Here is a 23,574-nt window from a genome sequence, read left to right as displayed (position 1 = left end):
AAATGTGTTTCACTTTGGAGAACTCTTTTTGGCTCTAGAAAGTTCAAAATTTGTGTTATGAAACTTTTTGCAATATTGTATGACTTGAGCTCTCTTTAAAAAACTGAGATCTCTTTTAAAAACTAAAACAAACCAACAAAAAAAACCCCAAACCCCACACCTGTGAAGATGTTAAATAAAATGTAGAGAAAGAATGTCTTTAGGGAAACAGCAAAAGTCTTACATTTCTCATTAAGTAGTTTTGAAACTGTTTATAACCAACCATCAACATTCCAAAAAAATCACAAAGCTCATTATGTTTCAGAAACATACTGTAAGACACACATGTGGGTTTTGGATCACTATTTTCTCAGACTATACATAGCTGGTAGTAACAGAAAAACAACCATCCAAAAAAAAAAATTTATCAGGTGGATACTTTTGATTAAAACTTTTTTAATAGATCTTTTCTGACCACTGCATTATGGCTTGTTGTTTTCCTGTTTGGTTGTTTTGGGTTTTTTTAATTAAGCAGAATAATTAGAGAAAACTTGACTTCTCTTTAACCAAATTAATACATTTAATTTCCTCCGGCTCATCCAGCATTAGCCTCCAACAGTCCCTTCATACAATGATAATTATAGATTGGTGGTCTTCACTAAAGCTGCTTCTCTATATAAGACAACATTTTCCCCTCTCCTCCCCTCAGTACTAATTTACCTTCTCCGTCCAAACACTCTTCCCTATGTTTTCTGAATCTCCCTTTCCACAGTATTTATAAATAATTTGAGATACAATGTTACGGAGTTCCAAGAGCTACCTAATTATTGTGCTGCAATTCATGTTCCCTAAAGGGCTGCATATAAACAGAATTTAAATTTAAAGAAAAATGCTGGTATTATCCTTTGGTCTACCAAGAAACAGAGGTCTGCCTAGAGATCAAATGCCAGCTTCACATTTAAACAGATAAAAGTCTAACACACAGCAAAAGCAAAGGCAAAAATAGCCCCATCTCTGAGCTGTCAGAAATCCATACTGCTTACATTTATTCATCCAGTTTTCAAAATATCACCTCTCTAGATACGTTGTCCAGTAATGAGCTATATAATTACATTTGACTTGCTAAATTAGTTTTATAGTAAAACAACACCTCACTGAGGTTAATGTAAATGTCCATGTGTGCAAAATAGAAGAGTGCATCAGGCTGCCTGTAGATGCAAATTCTAGAAAACCAGCTGATATGATTCATATTTACAGCTAACTCTGCAAACCTTAAGGCTTGGAAAATAAAACTCAAAGCAAGCTCATAATTCATTGCAATACACTTAATACCTGTAAAATGAACAAATAAGAAATATATGCTCCTGATGCACCTCTGTAAGGTGATGCACTTTTGTAACTACACATACAAAATCCAGACCTTTTGCCATGAGAAAAGTAATGCAGTTTCTAAAAGCTAAAACAGAATAATGGGAAAAGTCAAGATAATGCAATACAAGAAAGCCCTAAAGGAAAGATTTATAAGGGCAAAGTCCTGCAATATCAGTTCTGTAAAATACCCGCAGTCATCCCTCCATGTCTGAAAAGGAATGACACTGATGTGCTTACTACATGGAATTAGGAAAAGATTAAACCCAAATGCTGTTACAATCACAAATATTTACAGTCATGACACATAGTTGTTTCAGATAAGCCCTACAGGATACATCCATAAAGATCATCTAGGAAGTCTTTTTAAGATATGCTGGGGTCACAACCCAAGCAGAGAAATAAACAGTTCACAAAAATGTGATTATTTTGCTTCTTGAAATAGCACTACTAAAACCTTGAAGTACGTGAAGCAACAAATGCTCGGTATCTTGGGAATGCTTGGGAAAGTATGGCAACAGCATTCACAGTAAATGAAAACACAGAAGAGAAAGAAATCAAAAAGAAAAATTTGAAACACTTCTTTAATAGGGAAATCTTAATTTCCTTCTAATATAAGATGTGAGGTAAAGTCTAATTCCTGTGTTTGGGTTATTTGCTACAACATGCATTTTCTGAAGGCAGACTTACCTCTACCAGTGCCACAGTCAGAACAAGGTCCATTTTCGAGTCTGGGAAAAGGGCATCCACTTCTGGAGACATTCCAATCAGTATACAATTAGTAACAACTGATATTACACTCATAGTTTCAAAGGCCAACTGAAATAAAACAAAAATGTATTTACAGTTATGACCATTACCTCTAGCTTACTAGTCCCCAAATTGCCCTGAATGATACTGCTCTCTTCATTAAAGCCTCAGAAAACCTATTAGTTTAACTTATTTTCTGTTATCTTCTGAATTCTCTGGCATAGGACTTGTTTTGCAAGCAGTCCAGACCTCATCAGCTTGACAAGACCACAAGGCTGTAACCTGAATACATGAAAGAGCAAACACTCATTGACAGCTGTACTCCCAAACAAACTTATTTCAGGATAAAGGAAAAAGAGCAAATTTCCAAGAGGAACTGGTAGTCCTAACACTAGCTTTGGAGGTTCTGTCTGAATGTTAAGAGGAAAAGGCTCAGAATGCCTTTTTAAAATCACCACCACTTGAGATTTGTTGACAGATTTACATTTAAACACATGCAATAGCACAACAGCTAAGAAGCTCTTGCCTACAGAGCTCCCATAAAATGTCTGAAAATATTAATACAGCTTAACAATTACATTGCAATATATGGGTTACTTATTCCCAGGTCCTGTCTGCAATGAGAAAGACTGGCACAGAATTGTAGTGACTGTCACAACGAATTAGCAGAAATAACTTTCTCCTTGACAAGAAGCTAGTGACTCAGCTCACCTGATAAAATTCTAGTATTCTTTCAACAGAAATCTTTCAGCAAATGCTCTTATTCCTCACATGAAATTAATGACTTGAAAAGTTAGTTGTTATTTTTAATTCACAAAGCACATTCATTTCTGCCACTAGTTGAAAAAATGACACCATAAAAAAAAATTACAGTACTGTAGTAATGTTATAATTTTTCAGCCTACTTCCTTGATTGAAACAAACTATCCTAGCAAAAAACCCAAATGCTATTAATACATCTGCAGTGATACTTGTGTCTTATGACCACAGCCTGATTATTCTGGTGGTTACACAATGGTGGTTACACAACTGGTCCATGCAGCTATGCTGTTAAGATGTTGGCAGCATAGATCTGGACTGAGAAAGTACATCCCATGTTAAAATGCAATCAGATTACAATTCACACATTTTAATGGCATATTATTAAAAGACTTCATCTCTAAGTCCCCTTCATTAATATCTGTGTATGTGTCTAATGAACACTTCTCAGAATCCTTGGTTTGCATGTTTTTACTGTATGTTTTGCTTGAGGCTTCAGGATTTCATTTCTCACCTCTCACTTGCTTCATTTGATAACATTTACAACCCCTCCAAACTGAATAATCCATTTGCTCACTCTGCCCTTTATCTCCATTACATAACATTAGAAAACCTGTTAAATAAAACTAGAATATGAATCATCTCCTAGAAAGGTCCCCCAACCTTATCACATTCCCTTATCAAGCACTGCTATTATGGAATGCTAAAGTTTCTGGGTGCAATTTAGTCACTCCAGAAAACTCCAGTCAGGATCAGTTCACTGATGCAGCACACTCAACAGGCCCCGAAATAGCTGGTGCCAGCATGACTGCATGGACAAACAAGTGAGGACAGAAAATGCTTAACCCAGTTCTATTACCATGATATTGTTTAGATAGACTACAGTGTTCAGGCTGTGCAGAAAGTTCCAGCTCCAGCTCACAGATCCAGGTTATTTTCAAATTAGTCAGCTTGAGCACCAGTAACCACGGGTACATAGGCCACAAGCCTGGCTTAGGAATCCAACTACTTACCTATTCTTCCATTTCTTTTGAAACCCCTGCTGCACTCCAGTTCTGAGACAGCATCAGAAGCTACCATTTCTAAAATACACTGCCTATAAAGAATGCTGGGCAGTAGCTGGAAGCTTTGCTTTGTTGAAGTTGCAAGTACAATACATACACAGGAACTAAAGAAAAAATCTGCTTTTTTTCCAAGGCAGCTAAAAGGCATGTGGTCAAAAACCACACCAAAAATATCACTGGGATATACAGTTGGACAGATGATATTCCAAGGCATTGAAGAGAACAAAGTAACTACTGAACTCTGAAGTGGCTCATGGGACAAACACAAAGCTTTCATACTGGTGCTGAAACCTCTTTTAGACAAATCACTAGGGAAAAAAAAAAAAAAAGACACAAAAATTACCTGCCAAACACCAATATTCGCTGTGGGTTCTGCAAATGGACGCTTGTAAACTCTGCACATCTTTAAGGCATCAGAGTATATCTCTGTGATGTTGTTTAACACTGCAAAAACAGCTGCCAGTGGATAAACACATGAGAAAAGACTCACATAGCCAAACTGTAGGAACAACTCCAGGTAATCATCAAAAGTACCCTGAAAAACAGAGGAAATATAAGAAAAACTTTAACCAACAAAAAACTACGACAAAACACAGAAATAGCACTACAGTTGTAAACATGTTTCCTCATCCCAAATCAGCTGTTTGGAAATGACTGCTGATAACAGACAAGAATAATTTTTTATAAATCCAATTATTTGGAATTATTCAATCACTGAAGACTTCTCATAAGGGGAGGCCCAGGTTTTTCCTTTTGCCTAATGCATTTCATGCAAGTCACACTTCCTATCCTTATTACATGAAGTAACTACATAAACACATTCAACCTATGCAGGTTTCTGAGCAACTCAGTTAAACAGTAACAGAATGAGCAATGAGGAATAGACAAACAGCACCATGCATTTAAACTGGCAAAACATCCTCCTGAGAGCACTGTGGCAATAAATGTCCTAGCATTTCAGACTGTCCGTGAAAGATCTAACCAGAATGGTAGGCTGGTAGATAGGCATATCTTTTCTGGTACTTCTGCTTATTTCAAAATGGGCAGGACAGAGTTAGTGGACCACTTGAAGACTGAAATCTACAAGGCAGCACTGACATCTGAAAGGAACAATTAGTGCAAACAAAAAACTCTATTTAACAAATCCCAATAGGTTTATCCCCTGATCTTCGAACCAAGAATGTGGGTACTTAAATGCTGATTAAGTACTCCCATGTAGGTGACCATATATATATCTGCATATTAGTTTTGTAGTATTAATAACAGTTTGCTATGATTGCAGCAATTTTTTTATGAAAGAACCAAACCAACCCCTTTTAAAGAAAAAGTGTTCATAAACAAAGGATGATGAAATACCACAAAGAAGTTAAAGTAGGATCTAGGTATCTTGTATTTACACAGATATTTGTATTTTCGTCTCTCTCAAAACTGAAATTATAAGACTTGACAGTGACTGAAATTATTGCAAGAACCACAATAAAGGGGTTTTGGCTCCATGCATCAGACACATGGTTATCTACTCTTTTTGTAGATCATAGCTGTTAAACTGATTGCCCTCTCCAACACCTAGCGCTTTTTTCTCCTTGGAAACAGAGAGAGGCAGTAGAAGTCTGCAAGCTCACAGATCAACATGGGGTAGTCATTAATTGTATTTCTCACTTGAGCTCGTTTTGAAGTTCCACAGTATAGTTCAGTCTCACAAACCAGTTTGCAGGCCAGACTATGAACAGCTACCGAACTTTTAAAGACATTAAGACTTTTTCCTCAGAAACATTTTGTACAAGCTCTAAATTTTACTAAGGTCTTCTTTAGGGACATTTGCAGGAACGTCCACAGGAATAGCAGCCCCACATATGCTACTGCTATCATTTTCTCAGACAAGCACTGCAGGCAGAGAGAGAGCTTTCCTATGTGCTCCTCCTTCTGGTAACTGCACAGTATTCCCACTGCTTCCTCACGCTTCTCATTTCCTTGCCCAATATCTACCGGCTTTTAGAACAGCAGAGTATGAAGTAAATAAGCATTTCTTTTTCTCCTACTCAATTTATGAAATTCTGTGTAGGAAAACAGGAGTCTGATACAATGTTAAAGAAATTCGTAACTGTGCCATCGGCAGCCATGACATCAGCTACGACATCAAGGAAACACAAACAAGGAAAAAATTAAGGTAGAAAATTAACTAGAGGAGTGAAGCAGAAATTAGAAAAATAATAATTAAAAAATTATTGTAGGATGTTTTTACATCTTAAACAGGGTTAAAGACTGGATATTTGAAAAGCAAGCGAGAATAAGGACAAAAAGAATAGAGAATTAAATGCTGAAGAGTATGCCAAAGAAGGAATCAAAACAAAAGAGCCTGAAACACAGAATTCTGTCAAGACTCCGCAGTTACTAAACAGTCGAATGCTTCCCCCTTGTGACAGTTTTAATTTTAGAAATATTCTTGCCTGCTGACAGCTCACTGCTTGCAAACAAATCAGTGGTCTAATATTGTTTATTCACAAGAACAGCAAAAGAATAATCTTTAGACTGAGTATAAAATTAAGGCTTTGAGTACACAGTATTTAGAACTGGAACTGAGGCTAGCAGTGGACACATCCAAGGCAAAGTCCTAACTCTCTACAGTTGACCTCTTGGGTACCCATGAAAAACTATTCAGTGTACAACAGTACAACAGGTGCAGATTCATTTGATCCAGCTCTGCACAAGAAGCACTGGGCAATGTGACTCAGAGACACCCCACTGGCTTTGTCACTGGCTCAGTGACAGCTGAAAATCAGGAGTCAGCTCCAGTCTAAGAGGCAGAGCTTATTTGGTCAGGCTTGATCCTGACACATAACTCTGGGAGCTGTGCTGGTCAATGTGCAGGTGCAGTGCTGGACTGTGATGATTTACCAGCTCAGACACTAACACAGGGACTTCTGCTGTGTCCTGCACTGCAAGACAGGCTAACTCCCTCCAACCTTCACACATTTGTACAGTTTTTAAACTGTAAAGGTGATAGCTCTTTCTCCTTTTCCCATGTCATGTCACTTCATGCAGGAAGAATCTGATATGGTGTTACTACCAAATTTCAAACTGCTAACATCTATCTTTTACATGAAACATACACTATCTACACGTACTTCTTATTCTGTAAAAGCAACAATCATACAGTACTAAGACTCTTGTGACTGTGCTTGCAGCATCTGATCAAGTTGTCAGCCAGTCTGTGAGGCCTTAACATACACACTGGCATCAACTGTGTAAATTCCTTAAGAATTTAAAATAATGAATTGCATGGAATTTGCTAAATACAATGAAAAATTTTACTGGGCAGGAGGTGGTCAAGCACAGAACCAAGAAGACAGGGAATACCAAAGCTGTGGTTTCAAGAGGCAAGAGCATGAAGCAGGAATAGTGTTTTGATGAGCTGGTTTCTTCTGTCCTGAATTTCTGGCCCTATCCAGATGTAAGTTCTCTCTCTCAGGCTCTAGTTTAACTGACCATTTAAATTAGTACCACTGCAAAACCAAACCAAAATATAAACAATTTCCCTCTTCCCTCTGCCAGCCTACTCATCCTGGTAGTCTTTGGGTTACCCTTGGGGATTAAGGGCATGTTACACAAATACTTCTTTCCAGTGATATGGGGTTAGGTAGCTCCAGATAGAGCTGTTCATTCCTCCCCCTTCATTCTGGTGTTACTAGGATCCTGCACTGTATCCACTTCCTGATCCAGGATAACACACAGCTGCATAAACAGCTATCAGCAAAGCTGATGAAGCTGGAAATAAGCTGCCATGCCAGAAAGCCAAAAATATTCTTGTTTGCCTTGGCTGATGCCTCTGGCAACTACAGCCCAGAAAAGTTTTAACTCTTATAAGTACTACAACGTACCAAATAAGTTCCCATTTCTTTCTCCACGTTGACCTGATCAGCTAATGACAGGTCCATATCGGTTTTCTTGGAGCACACGCGTTTCTTCATCCTCCTGTTGTATCTCTTCTGGAGCCAGTAAGGAAGCAAGGATTCTGCAAATTGGTTGAGGATCTGTGAAGTTATCAGCAAAGTGGCCAAGCTCTTAAGTAAAAAAAAAAAGAAATAAAAATTAATATAATTGTGCTGAAACTACGATCATTTGCAATTCTGTGAGCTCAAGTAACACTCTAACTGTACTATGAAAAACAGGCCAACCTAAAGAACCTAGGAATAGCATACGAAAAGTGTAGATGATCTAGTTCTCATCCTTTGCTGTTATGCTGAAAAGGACTAATTAGGAGTTAGCAGTCTAAATATTTTGTGTATCTGGTTGTATCTTGAAAACAGAACACCAAGTGCAATGAAGGGCAATGCATATTTAATATATGCCAATGACACTCACAGAACTAAAGATAGAATTTTTTTCTATGCTTTTCATTTCTTGATTTTACCTGAAAGTAAAGAAAATGTCACAAATGTTATCTCTGGTATAGGTATGTAAAGTGTTTTGCTAGAGATCACTTCAGGGTAACAGAGGTCTTGAGCTGAAGTTCTCGTTGTACTGCTCATTATGTTTAGAGCAAAAATATTTTCCTTACACCAAATTTTCATGCATTTGAGTGTGAAAGTTGATTTAAAATACCCACTACAAATCATTTTCGCCTTTATTTCTTCTCAGATCCTCACTGTAGTCAAACTTAATCACAACCCTATCCTCAAGAGTCTCTCATTAAGAACACTACAGAGAAGAACATCTTCTAACATAAAAGGAAATAGAGAGGAAATGAAAATCTCCCAGTCTCATCTGTGTGAGAGAATAATCAAATTTATTTGAAAACAGTTCCTCATTTATACAGAGAGAAAGAATTACTCTACTCTGCTATGATTCTGCAATAATGTTAGGGGAACTGAAACATGGAAGCTGGATTTCTAAGAAAATATAGGTGAAATGTATTAATTGCCAAGTTTATGTTTTAGAATAAACATTGAAGTCTGTTTTAATAAATCCTTTATTTTCCTAGATTCACCAACAGTCTTAAGATGTTCTTGGAACTCACCTGCCTCAAAAGCTTCATATCAAACATCACAAAGGCAATGTAGAATAGAGATGCAAAACAATTTAAGAAGTTGAACTGCAAATAAAAATATTTGGTTTTAGTACTTGAGTAAAAGTTCAGATGTAGAATATCAACTAACTTAGCAGCTACCCTGACTAAACGGCTTCCATGAAGATGTAAACTGCCCATCAAAATTTTCTTTACCATTTTTAAATCTCAGGTCAGAAGAAACACATTTTCAATATTGTTCTTACTCAGTTTTTCACTTAACAAGCTTAATGGTCTCCTAAAGCAAAGTGAACAAAGAGAGCTACAACTGAATTACAAAAGGTGGACATTAAAAACACATCACCTTCTACTTAACTTTAATTTTTTTGGCAATTTCTCCAGATAACATTAGAAAGGGGATATATTCATCTTTATTTAGAGCAGTGGCTTATTTTAAAAGAGCTACTTTGTCAAAATATACGTGTTGGCTGATATGTCTCAATCTCTAAAAACAGTCCTTAATATATGTTAGCTGCAGTTGATGTTTAATCACTTCAAAAGGTTTTATGGCCAAGAGAAATATTCCCTACTTCTAAAATGAGACATAATTAGAGTATTTAATCAAACTCTGAAGTTTCCTACTAGCAGTAAGTGCTGCAGCTCCTGTTTTGGAGCTTTTGGCCAATACAGGTAATACTGGGAGTGCAGAGAGCCATTCACAGACTGAGAATGAAAACTGGGGGAAACTTACACTTGACAGTGCATAATTTTTTAATCATTTTGTAAAAATACCCTATGGGGAAAAAGAAATGGTCCTAAGTTTTATGAGAAAGGCTACAGGAGGAGACAAAGTTAAGTGATAGCTACAAGAATTTTAGATCCAGAGTTTACCAGTAACAGATGGGTAACACCAAGATTTAACACAAAGAAAGCCCCAAAACAAAACAAACCCCAAATAAACGCACACACACATACAAAAACATGGTGAAAGAAATAAAGAAGGAACTCTAAGGAAATTGAGGAAATAAAAAAGGAAGAAACCTAAATGATCTTTTCAAAAAGGAAACAAGATTAGATAAATGAAATAGATCTGCATATGCTATGAGCTACAGAGGAGCAGACTGACAGGTATTTTCAGGTTCCTCTGACAGACTGTCTGAATGTTAATATAGGTGGCAGTTAATACATGAACTTTCAAAATATGGTTTACCACAAAATTGTGCAAAAAAATAGTTTTCAGTTGAAGGCAGGACCACACTAATTAAGAGAAACATATATACAGCATCCAATGAATGAACAACTCGATAAAAATAAAAAGTCAACCCTCCACTGTAAAAGAGGCATCTAAAATAGTCTAGCAGTTACTACAACCATAACAGAAATCTTGTTTACTCTGATATTTGCGCTACTATTTGGCCTTGAGCAAAACTGCAGGTCACTGTGGTAATACTATGAAAGCACTAATAAAATACAGCACAAGCTGTCTTTTTAATAATCTTAAAAGCTGCTTATATGACATACTTACCACTAAAACCTTCAGAATTAAATGATTCTGATATGAAGATTCCAGCCTGTGGTTTTCTAAAATTCCAACAAAATTATTAATTAGTAAACAGCAGAATCTCCTACCATGTACTACACATTGCTATCCAAAGAGTGAACAGGCACTTTTAGCCCACATGAAAATTACTTACCTAATAGTTTCTATTATTCCAACACTTCATGGTAGAAATAATTTATACTATACCAATACCTCACTTAATCTATGAAGCTAATCTGATCCATAGTATTAATCACCCATATTTTTGACTACAACTCCAGTATTTTTTCTACCACAAAAGTTTTTTTTTAATCTATTTCTTACTCTGAAGAGCTATTTTATAGAAGAAAAAACATCCATTGCTCTTAACACTTAACAAAATGTGTCTAGTTATTGATTGCTCCTTGGCTGAAAACTAATGGGAATACATAATGAAAAGTAAAAATACCAAATTTGATTTTTAAACCAGTAAATGCTCACAGAAATATTCCCATCTCTCTCCAAGAAATTTAGATAAGATCCTGCACTCTAAACTAAGACTAGAGTATGTGAAGTTCAACAGATGCATTACTCATTCTAAATTGAGATTTTCAGTTCACTGAAGATAAACTGTCAGAACCTGATGTTTCAGGAAGGCTGTTTTACTAGAGTGGAGAAAAGGAAAGTGGTTGGGAGATTTTCAATTTCTTTTTGCTATTTTGTCAGACTGAACCTTTAAAGCCCTGGGTAAGCAGTAACTGGGAAGGCAGCACACTAGCATGTGTTGTGTAAACAAGACTGAAAGGGGAAACCATCACCTATGGACCTTGTCCAGGACAAACCAGCAGAGCTCTGCTCTGCAGGAGCATCAAGTTAGGCCTGACACATGAAAACGTACTCAAGTGACCATAATTTTTACTTTTAGCTTTCACTACACAATCAGCTTTCATCATAAATGGGTGCAAGAGGGGTACTAAAAATACCCCAGATTGTTTCCCATGCTTTGTCACTTCAGCTGTTGAAGTCAGATATTATCTGAAAATATGCCAGGTGGGAGAGAAGATAGGAGAGCCAGATGAGTTTTTCAGCCTATTCAGAGCATGGCAGCAGAAACATATTGGATAGCACAGAAAAGGCACAAGCTGTCAGTGTAGCAGGTTACATAAATACTGCCTCTGCTGAATATGAAACACCAGCTTAAACCCGAAAAAGTCTGGATTAAAAAAAAACCTTGAGTTGCCTGTTAAAGACAATTTAGTCTATGAGACCAACATAACTGGGTATTTCACAGAAAAGCCTTTTTTTGCAGTACAGTAAAAACAATGAAACAAAACAGCCAACTAAGCCCTAGACAGGAATTTAAAAATCATCATTTAAATAAAAACCTTGAACAGTCATAAACAAAGAAATTGCTTGCTTTTACTATCACGGATGTCAAGCTGAATTTGCTGAGCAAATAATTTTGGCAAGCATAACCAACCCCCACTTTAACATCTCTTTTTATTTTGCCTTCTGCATCAACCTCCCCTTTGTTTTATCTTTCTTCTGTTAATTTTCTGGGTTTCCAGCTTTAGTAATCTGGATTCTATCCTGCAAATCAATGCCATATGGAGCTACACGAAGCAGTTAATTCTCCATTAGCTTAACCTATTAACTTTGTCTGAAAGTGACTTCACATGTCTGTAGAAGTGCTAAAATTCAAAATAAACACCAGCATTTCACTGTCCTTATGTTAGGCTGCAAAACACAAGGCCCAATCTGTTAAATAAATCACACACACAGGGGGAAAAAAAGGTAATCTATTATAACATTCCTCCTCTTCTGAGAGTGCCCAGAGAAACAAATTTTGATTGGGATGGGCAATCCCAGTCTTTATTATATATGTAGCATACATAAACACTCTCATGTGACATTCAGAGTAGGCTTAGATTTGATTTCATTATCTCAGTGTCTCTGCCCTCTGCACTGATGTACAGTAGACTAAAGCACAGTAAGCAAACCCAGGCTGTGGGTGCAACTTGCCAGGACAATCCTTCCTGCCATCCATGCACCTCTGAGCTCTTATCCTCATGCTCTACCCCCACCCCTTTTGCCAGCACTATGGCTGAGACAGACAAAGAGCTACATCAGGGAGGGGAAACTTCTGCACCAAAGGCAGAGAGACACTGAGGAGCAAGGCAGGATCACCCCTTCTGATGGAACGTCAGACAGACCAAACTAAACCAAATATGAAACTGCAATCTCAGAACACTCAAAGTATAAAAAGTTAAAATGGCCATCTCTTTTACCTCACAGCAAGAACTTACTTTGGGAAATCTCTTTAGCATTCTGTTGAACAAGAGCTCACAGTAATGGATTCTACAAAGAAACAAATTCTAAGTACGTGGGACTCTAATTTGAAAGAAGAGGAGTGAACAACTTTCTTACCCCAAGATGTTAAGAATTCGGCGGCATACCGATAGATTAGGTTCATAATTTCAATCACAACAGCATAGATGATACTGGGCACGTACAGCATCAAGCTGCTGAAGTTAGACTCGTTCTCTTTGTGATAATCCAGAGCCCACTGCTCCAAGTCAAAGTAAATCATCATCACGTACAGTGAGAAGTAGAGGCAAAGGCACACAAAGGGTAAGGACACCAGGTAAATCCGTAATTGTCTCTTAATACTTGAGTACATCGGCTCCTCCCTCCCGGTGACAGGATTGATCCCCAGCACACCGTGGAAGCCTGGTCTTGGCTCCTCAAACTGTCGTTTCATCAGCAGCGTGCCCCAGCGGTACGTCAGGATGGCGCACATCCGCTTCCAGACCTCCAGTATCACAGTGGACCACAGCAGATTGAACGTGGCAAACATCACGTATTTGTCGTAGTCTTCCCACGCAAACATGTAATAGGGAATCCCAATGACAGCCATTGGAATCAAAGCAAATGTGAAGTATTCTAAGAAGCCAAAGTAGAGAGCAATGGTTTCGCCAAAGTAGCAACGTATGTCATCTGCAGAAAGAAATGAATCGACTAAGACTCTACTTAAAAGAAATGTCAGTACAATATCAAACTTGAGCTCACATGAACTTACAGTTTTTCACTGGCCAGAATTTTTTTCTAAATAACACAATAAGTATCGTTTTTTCTTTCTTCCTTCACCCTTATTACAAAAAGTCAGATGGTTATCTGAATTTTTTTTTTTTAATGTTACATATATATCCAGATAAACATACTATTCAGATGGCAAGGAAGTCAAACAGATATCCAGAGAAAGGGGGGGGGGGGGGAAAGAAAAAAAAACAACCAAAGAGAAAACACTATCATTCTTGCAGACAGAATTGAACAATGAATGGCATGGAAGATATCTGAAGTAATAAAAGCCACTTTAACAGCAAATGACACATAGCTTCTGAAAATTCCCACTGGCATATGTACTCCTGGGAAACAAATTTGTTTCAGCTTGCTCAGAGACAAAAAAGGCTAGTTGTGCTTTGACAGTCCTCAAGGAGCTAAAGGAAGAGATGGACAGGTATATCAAAATCTTAAATCTTAAACACATCATATAGAGTACTCAGGTTGAGATAATCTCTTCAGCAGACAACTGATACATGAAATCCATACTTGCTGTACTCACTAAGTTTGTCTGCTCAGGTGCTACAGAGACTTAAAAAGTGCACTAACAATAGATACATTTCATGACAGATGTATTACCTCCAAGAAGGCATATCACTTATCTTACTAATAAAAAATATAGGATTATTATTCATATATTCTAGAAATTATTAGATACAGAAATGCCTGTCAAACAGCTTAGAATGCTGAAATCTCTTGTCTTTGCCTGCTTGAATGACCAAATTGCTTGTATGCCACTGTTTTGTATTTACTAGCTTAAAGAAACAGCCATAGAAGCATGATCTCTGAATTGACACTGTAAATACACTACTACAGTGCATTACCTCTGTAATACACTTCCACAAAAAAACCCCACATGCAATACCAGAATATCCTTATGGCTTTCAAAACACTACCACAGAAGTTCACAATTGCCAACCAGATAAAGTCTCTGAAAGCAAGAAAAAAAGGTATACGGACAGAAGGATCAGCACTCTAACATCCCTGTCAATCAAAAATTCATTAACAAATACATTCAAGTTTAGGTCATTAGCACCATTTCACACTCCAACATGAAAGATATCCCTAAATTATTACATACTTAACAGGCTCCTAGGATTTGCTTCAAAATTTTGTATGGATTCAGTGTCAGTCCAAAAAAACCAGAAAACTTTCTTACATAAAGACCGGCACACAATAACGCTCCTAACATAATACTCTGGAGGCAGGCATTATCTAGCCAGATCTTTAACTTCCTGCAGCTCAGGAAAGAACCTCAAACAACTGCAAGAACCAGAGACTTATAATTGGGCAAGCTCCCAAATTCTTATTTTCTTATTTTTAAATTAACTTAACTTTCCACATTGCCTGACTAAAAATTATATTCGTTTTATGATTATTCAGAGTCTAAAATATACTCAAGTGACACTAGCATGCAACAACATACAGTCTTCAGTCAGACACTGAATTTAAAACAAACAGTTGTAAATACACTTTTGACACACCTACAACACAAAAAAGCTTTGGGAGTTCCAGAAACGTGGGAGCTTAACAAAGAGTATAGTCTTGGCTTGGACCATTCCTGCTCCACTGATGGGTGGAGAGAATTTGTGATGTGCAGAATGCTGTTACATGGAAACTCACAGACTACAGACTTTGAAACCACCCATTCTGCAAGTTTAGAATCATTTCAGCAGGTCACACAGGAAACACTAAAAGAGGAAAAACTTGTCCAAATGGTAAAAGAGCAGTGGTCTGATTTCACAACTCCACTCCATGACCACAATGCAAAGGCTGTTCACATACCTAAAGGTTGATAACCAATTTTCACTCGGCCATACCAGCTGTGAGAAAGCTTTTTCAACTCTTCTCTATCATGCAGAGGGAAAATTTGAACAAGAACACCACTGGTCAATAATCTTCTAACTAGAAGAGAAAAGAAAAAATAGATACCTGGCACTCTTTCATGTGACAGTGAAGTTGACATAAGTAAACAGGTTATGTTGTGTATTTACCAAGCCTAAAGTTCCTTTGAAATAGATCTAGCACTCAAATCTTAAAAAAATTGTCTCATGTTAATTAAAAAATTGAGAGCAATTATACCTATTCCTGCAAATACTGTGCTGACCACTGGAAGACAAAGAGCAACCTTTTTACATATAATAACTACTCCACAGCTTTGCAATATAGCCAGATGCAGCTTCAATAGCAAAAAGTGCTACAGGTCAGGACTGAAATGCCACATGTAGTTTTCTTCGAATTACCAGTCTACACTAATTCATAAATCGCATCACATCTTCATTGCAAACAAACTACATATTCCACAATTTGTATTTAGCTTTGTTACGGAGAGCAATACTACGTGTCTGGATAAACAATTACTGCTCTGAAATGACAAACCATAGAAAAAAAAAGTATTAAAAAACAGGGAGCCACTGAAGTGTGACAGTATTTTACTATTTTCCATCATCATCTGATTCACACAACTAGAAAAATACCTTGGCTATATAAAAAATCACCAATGTAAACTCATCTAACATCTACATTTATTTTTTGAACACAGATCTCCTTCTCTGATGATCAACACTAAAGAATAAAGATACTGTTAATAAAAGGACATACAATTATTAAGATCCATTCTCCTAAGAATCTGTAGCATCTCTGCCAACAAACTGCTTTCAGCTACCATAAAAATAGCACCAGCTCTCATTGCTTCTTTCTCCCATGAAAAGGAAAAGCTCTTGAAGCAAAGAGGAAGATCAGGGAAACCAAATTATTTAATAAAACTTCCTTCCTGTTATGAAATTTGTACTCTGGAGTACTGGTACCCATTCCATTATTTTTATACCGAGAAAATCCAAATATACAATCATGTAACTTAAATAATAAATACTTTTGGTACTAATTAAAAATAATTGATAACACTAACATGTGCAAAAGCTACACAGCTGAAGATAACATAAAGCCAAAGCCTCAGCCTCATGGAACAACTCAGGGTGGACAGCCCTCTAGAAGTAATCAGGTCCACCTTCCTGCTAAAGGTAGGTGTGGCTTAAATAGGGCTGCTCAGGGCCCTGTCTAGGGAGGATTTACAAGTCTCCCAGGACAGTTACCAACAATCTCTTTAAATCCCTGATCAAATGTTTGATTACCCTGTCGAAAAAAAAACTTTCTTGATACCTATTCAGAATTTCTCTTGTATTGTGCGTCCACTGCCTTTTGTCCTATTACTGAAGCAGTGAAAAAACAAATTTTGTTAAAAATAGTGGGACTTGAACATCTGAAAGATTTCTCTTCATTACAGGATTTTTTTTTTTCACAATGAACACTATTCTACATCAACTCAGTGGGTTAGAGGCAACAAATTACATTACTTACCAATTGATTTTCCTGGGTACAGTTTTGCCTGAGGATATCCAGGGATCATTTTTTCATCTTTGGCTCTCAAATTTTCAAGTTCATGTTTGATGATGTACTGACATTCTGCCATTGTAAGGAAATTGTGATTGTCATCTAAATAAAAAGGAAGGTTGTATGAAATGGTGCAGCGCATGGATACAACCCTGGCAGCAAACAACTACAAAAAATTACCAGAATCAGGAAAAAAATATTACAGCAACAAACCTATGTCAACCCCATCATTTTTTCATGATGGAAACAAGAGTTAGATTTTCTTGACATAAAAACAATGCATTCCCATGTTAAGAATAAGAAACTATAGGGATTGCCCTAAATACACTAAGTAAAAAGCTAAAATATCAACAAAACTCTAATACAAAGAATAACAGTATATTATAGTTAAACTGCAACCAGAAATGCTACCAAGACAACACAGACTGCAGGGTTTCTTTTCTAGGTGACAATTTCTCTGATTGCACCTGGACAAAACTAAAATTACACTTGTGTTTTTAAAAAGAAAAAATACCAGGAGATACAGCCAAAAATATGTTTACAGCAGTTGGAAATCCAGCTAATCCTAGAGATTCTGTTAGCAGTGGAATTTGTGACAGATTTGCATTAATAATGTAAAGGCATGAAAGAAACGGAAGTGGCACTTTTGCAACTGACAACTCTTTTGAAGGCTTCCTAATTTCAGGAAAGCAAGGTCACAAAACTGAAGGCACTGCAATAGTTATTACACAGCAGGGGTGTTGAGTAAAACTGCCACTGAAGAACAAAACTTAAAAATTGTTTCAGACAGACCCAAGAACCTTTATATTGAAAAATGTGGTGAAAGGCATCACTCAAACAGGCACATTAAAAGTATTAGCAATACTAAGCTGGAACTCCAATATTTACCTGCAGAGCAAAAAATGAGTTCTGCCACTGTTAGGGCATTAAAGACCTTACAAGCAGCACATTTAAAAGGAAATGTTCCTGTGTTGGCATCCCCACAAAATGAAAGAGTAAAAAGGAACGATTCCACTAATCATGCCCAAAACCCACCGAATGCATCTGTAGTGTTAATTATTGTTTGTTTGATGTGTACATGTAACAGAAAAAATGGTTCTGTTTTTTCCAGCTCATTTTAAGATCATAAGCCTCAAAACTGGCTCACATAAATTACTACATTAATTCATAACATGGATTGGTAATCATAAAATCATGTTTATCAACTCTTTTTCTTGTCTTATTTTCCAACAAAGTCTTTCATACAAGTAAGAGACTATTTGGAGCATAAAAAAGCATGAAGGAGAAGACAAGCAAAAAATTAAAGCCATGTGAAAGAAACCAAAATTCATTATATGACTTGAATTTCCATAGTAAAAACAAGTATTTTTTTTTTCTTGGCTTGGTTTTCCACTTGCTGTTCACAGTTATCATTCCAAGAAATAGAAAGACTGTAAAAAGTTTAGCGGCCTAATTGCTTATAATCTTTAGCCACCACTTTGCAATGACAAAGATTCCTACAATTGCTTACCTGCAAAATGTTTGAAAGTTTTTCTACTGCTGTATGTAAAAGTTCTCATTGAGTTATCACTGCATTCCTTCACCAAACCTACAGCTTCAGCTCCCAGCAACAGCCTTAAGTGGGAAGCTCCAACTAAATAAATATTTTCAACTCCATTTTCTGTAACCAGTGGTTTAATCAGTAGTTGTGCACCTTTAAAGTAAACAGGGGTAAAATAAGAAAGAAAATACATTAAAAGTATGTCTAAAAGCCCTAGCATTTTAGCATCCAATGTATAAGCCCTAGCTAACAGGACTGCTGAAAATGTCTCTTCTTAAGGGCACAAAGAGTTAAGGTTTCAACAGTACTTGACATAGGTTCTTCAGAATCTTGCAGGGTCAACCTCTGATTTAGCCCTGTTTCTGTTGAAGCACTCTCAACCATGAACTGGAACAATGGGGACTGTTTGGATCTATTTCCCTAAGGTTCACACCATAAAAGCAAGAAGTGCTTCTACAAACAGTTCAATTGGTTTTAAGGAGACTAGAATTTTTAAAGCAGTAACATCCCTAAATTACCTAAAAGAGGCCTGAAAGCAAGTTTGTACTCACAAATCCATCAGCCACAGAAATATTACTGACCATAAGCTATAAGCTACAACAGCCATAAATAATGACTTTTTAAAAAAAAAGTTTTAAAAAAAGTCAAAGGAATTACAGATAAATTAGACTAACTTCAATTGCCAGACGCATACCAAAATGAGTAATGAAATATTGCCTTTTTAAGACCCTTCATGCTAACAAAAAAATATAAGGAAAACACAACATGAAGGTATCAAGATTAAATTGCTTTCTGCTAACTTAATTTTGTTCTACAACATGGTACAAAGGCTTATGGACAGGGTGTGAAGCATCTTCATTTAGGCAAGACTTCCTACATTTCTGCAAGCAACAGGAGAAACACATCTAGACAACTGCTATAAAAACTGAAATCAACGCTACATTGAAACATAAGTTATCAGGGCTTTGGTGCAAAAAATTGAAGAATTCTACAGTTCAACTGGTATTTGACCTTAAGCCAATGCTTTCATTAATAACAGGGTTAAGTGGGTTTAAAAAATGCAAAACAAGATTGGCAAGCAATCATTATACCACAAATTCCCTGAAAACTAATTTTCTGTATGTCTTCATATTATGGTGACAGCCAATTTGATTTCAAAGTGCTACAGAAGATCATACTGTACTCACCTCCATTTGCCTTTTTGTCCACAATTCGTTTAGTGAACCATTCTATGGTTTCTTCTTTGGTGCCTTTTGCAAGTTCAATTACTACCAGGGGCCTGAAGTTAGACTCAGCAGTATCCAAGAAAGACCAGCTTTCCACCATCTCTTTCGTTTTTCCCGCCATCTCATGAGAGCTTGCTAAGTACAAAACCAAAACAAAATGCAAATGCTAAACAATAGCTGGTCTAAATCTAAAACCCACAAACCTAAACCCACAAATCTAAAACCCACAAATCTAAAACCCACAAAACTTTACTGTAGTGAATTATACAAGTTTGTGCTTATCAAAGGCATAGGTATGCACTTTAATGCACTTACTACTACCAAGTTGAGTAACCTCTGCAGTTGTCAAGATGGTACTGATCTCCCATGGCATTTAAGTCCTACTCTCTATGTTGGAAAACTGCTGTTGCTACGTATAGCAAAGCAGTACTGAGAGGAAAGCAAATAAATAAATTAAAACAAATCAATAAGGTGAAACTATGCTCAAAAACAACAGCCTGCTACTTCTGACAGTGTATTTGTCAGCAAATGAAAACATTAACAGAAACTTAGTCAAACAGGTATTTAAAAATCAATAAGCTTCCTGTGGTATGAGTATGCAAACACATTATAAGGAAGAACCTTCTCAGTTAATCTTGTGAAGCTTCAACTGTATTGAGGAAATTTATAACCATCTTGGGCAGGTGAGTAAGATACCTATCATACTGACAGGCCACTCAAAGCACTTACATGACTTTTCTGAACCTACATACCAAGCGTCCTGTGACAAAGTCCAGCTGTAAAGCACTGACAGCCCAACTTTATGTGTAAATACTCCAAACGATCTAAGCAGGCCTTTATAGACTCACAGACCCATTTAGGCTGAAAAAGGCCTTCAAGATTGAGTCCAGCCATTAATGCAGAAGTTCCAAGTCCACCACTAAACAATGTCCCTAAGAGCCACATCTACAGAGCTTTTAAATACCTTCAGGGATGGTGACTCAACCATTTCCCTGGCCAGCCTCTTTCAATGCCTGGCAACCCTTTCCATGATGAAATTTTTCGCAGAATTTTAATGGCACAGCTTGAAGCCATTTTCTCTTGTTTTATCACTTGTTACTTGGCAGATCCCCACCTTGCAACAACCTCTTTTCAGGTAGCTGTAGGGAGTGACAAGGTCTCCTCTGAGCCTTCTTTTCTTCAGGATGAACAACCCCAGGCAATTGTGTTTTGTCTTGTTAACAAATTTTGTACAATTTATTCTACAGAGATCATTGTATCATGCTTCATAAAGCAACTTAGAGATGCTGATATAAGACAAATCTGTTAACTAACCTACTCTGGTAAAAAAAAACTTAAAAAATCCAAACAAAAAATCTATGACAGATTTAATTTACTAAATTGAGATTTAATTTACTAAATTTAAAAGTGAGGGGAAGGTTTGGTGATTTTGGTTTGCGGGTTTGGGGTATTTTTTTTTTTAATATTAACTTGACTGAAGAAGGGAATTTACCCCCTGCCTTTAAGCAGTTTCCCAACTCCTGTTAAAATACTTAATTTCTAAGGAAGTTGCTTTAAGGATGCAGTTCAGCTTTTATGACTATTATACTTCTGTGATTCAAGGACAAATCAGTCTCCAGTATTTAATATAAATTATCCTACAAAATACAGTGATACTGTAAACATATGCATATCATAATAAACAAGTATATTCAACTTGTCAATTTCAACTTACAGAAAAAAGCTTTCAAGGCAAATTTCAACGGGGCTTCTGGTTAGTTTCACTTGCCTTTTACAGGCACTCAATTCTGCAACATACAGATTTACAGCTCTGAACCCAAGTATTCATGTCTTTTTAAAAAATGCACTGGATTAATAAAGCATTTTTTAAAAACTCAGATGTGTATCTGTACAAACAGAATAAACCACAGAAAAACATAACCAGGGATTAGGCTCTGTAACTGAGCTTGTCAGTGACTAACTACACTGTCTTGACAAGTCACTGCACCTTAATGCATCACTATCCATAATCAGGGGTTTGCAAGGGTTTGCTAAAATTATGCCTGACATATTGAGTATATCACCATTTATAAAGAATTCAAAGAATGAAAAGCACTAGGTAATTATTAAATATTACCAACTGGTTAGGAATATCGCTTTCCAGAACAGTTATCTCTTGAAATAAGCCTTTTTAATTCAACAGTCTGCTAGTCTAAACAGCCTTTTTAATAAACAGTGTGCTACTCAGTGAACTTGGCTCCTATCATTTATTCAAAATCATCGTCCTCGGCATGGTGACTGTGTAAGAATCACAGAATCATCACAGAATCAAAGAATGGTTTGGTTTGGCAGTAACTTTATCACCTAGTTCCAATTCCCTTGCCATGAGAATGAACATCTTCCAGTAGACCAGGATGATCAGAGCCACATTCAACTCGGCCTTGAACAATGCCAGGGATGGGGCATCTACAGATTCTCTGGGCAACCTGTTCCAGTGCCTCACCACCCTCACATTAGAGAACTTCTTCTTAATATCTAACCCAGAACTACTCTCTTTCAGTTTGTTATTTTCAGGCTTACTACTACTGAAAACTACAACAGAGCTGAAGTACTCTTCCAAATTGTGCCTGTGTGATTTCCAAATTTATTTTCCTAACAGGTTGTCCAACACCCAGCACAGACCATATGGGAGGTAATGTGGGAGATAATTTGGCCTCTTCTTTCATCCTACACACTGTGCAACCAGTGACAGATTCAGAAGCACAGGGAACACCCCAAGAAGGCCCTCGAACCCTCAAGCTCCCGCTCTCACGGAGTGGCTGGGTGGCGGTCACAACTAATTAGACTGGAAAAGACCTCTGGGACCATCGACTCCAACCCATAAGCGAGGACCACCATGTCAGCTCAGCGGAGAGGGAGCTACAGCCCTTTTCCAGGGCGTGTGGGTGCAGAGCGGGTCAGAGCCAGGCTCCCCGCCCAGCCTCCACCCGCTCGGCGGTCCCGGGAGCCGCCGCGTCCGGGCCGTGCCCGCTCTAAGGCGGTCCAGCACGGCTCCTTCCCACCGCCAGGCTCTCCTCGCTCTCCTTTTTTAGGAACGCAAATGCCGGGGAGGAGAGCAGCCCGGCCGGCCCCGCCGCCAGCACGGCCGGTGACTCACTGCCTGCCCCCGGCCCGGCGCGCTCGCCGGCGGCCGCCGCCCTGCGCCGCTCCCGCCACCGCCTGCAGCCCACCGCGGCCGCGAGGACTACCCCGAGCGCTGCCGGGGCGGCGGGGGAAGCGTCGGGGGTGTCACGGCCGCCCAGGCTCGGCACTGGCTCCGCGCCCCGGCGGGGTGGGCGGGAAGGGCGGAGGCTCCTCCCCTGGCGGCGGCGCAGGCAGGAGAGCCCCTGGCCGCGGAGCGCCGGCCGCCCACTCCCCACTCACCGCCGGTGCCGGCTCCACATCCGCAGGGCAGGGAGGGGCTGAGGCGGGCGGCGGCCGCAGGCACCGGGCGCCGCCAGCACGGGCTCCGGGCCGGCCCAGCGTGACACCGCCCGCCGCTGCCGCCGGCCACGCCCCGCGCCGTGGCCCTGCCCGGCCCGGCCCAGTCCGGCCCGGCCGCCCCTTCTGCGGCCTTTCAAAATGCTCCAATGTCAGCGTTCTAAAAATGCTGCAGTGCCCGTGTTTCGGCAACGCTCGTATGCGCCGCCGGCTCTCACTTCATCCTCTTGTTTATTTCCAACTTTTGCTGCGTGTGCTGCCTCCTGTCCCAGAATCACAGGATCAATTAGGTTGGAAAAGGCTTCTGAGACCATCGAGTCCAACCTATGACTGGACAGCACTGTGTCAACCCGCCCATGGCACTGAGAGTGTTCCTTAAACACCTCCAGGGACGG

General features: G+C 38.4%; 1 protein-coding gene across 3 annotated transcripts in view; it reads right to left on the bottom strand.

Annotated features, from left to right (window-relative positions):
- The window catches only part of ANO10 (anoctamin 10), a 122,423-nt gene extending 99,181 nt beyond the window's left edge, over positions 1-23,242 (bottom strand). For 2 of the 3 annotated variants that reach the window (XM_059847028.1, XM_059847012.1), the window contains exons 1-11: positions 20,835-20,852; positions 19,682-19,855; positions 18,465-18,647; positions 16,922-17,056; positions 15,350-15,469; positions 12,872-13,441; positions 10,451-10,506; positions 8,938-9,012; positions 7,799-7,981; positions 4,264-4,455; positions 2,038-2,166 (exon numbers count right to left, since the gene is read on the bottom strand). In XM_059847028.1, coding sequence (XP_059703011.1) covers positions 2,038-2,166; positions 4,264-4,455; positions 7,799-7,981; positions 8,938-9,012; positions 10,451-10,506; positions 12,872-13,441; positions 15,350-15,469; positions 16,922-17,056; positions 18,465-18,647; positions 19,682-19,841 — 1,803 coding nt within the window. In that variant the 5' untranslated portion in view covers positions 19,842-19,855; positions 20,835-20,852. Of the gene's footprint in view, positions 1-2,037; positions 2,167-4,263; positions 4,456-7,798; positions 7,982-8,937; positions 9,013-10,450; positions 10,507-12,871; positions 13,442-15,349; positions 15,470-16,921; positions 17,057-18,464; positions 18,648-19,681; positions 19,856-20,834; positions 20,853-23,122 lie in introns of those variants that run through there. The other variant, XM_059847019.1, reaches the window with a different exon arrangement.
- Between the last annotated feature and the right edge of the window lie 332 nt (positions 23,243-23,574).

Source organism: Haemorhous mexicanus, chromosome 1 (assembly GCF_027477595.1).
Source record: "Haemorhous mexicanus isolate bHaeMex1 chromosome 1, bHaeMex1.pri, whole genome shotgun sequence".
Taxonomy (NCBI): domain Eukaryota; kingdom Metazoa; phylum Chordata; class Aves; order Passeriformes; family Fringillidae; genus Haemorhous; species Haemorhous mexicanus.
This window is presented reverse-complemented; position numbering and strand designations above follow the sequence as displayed.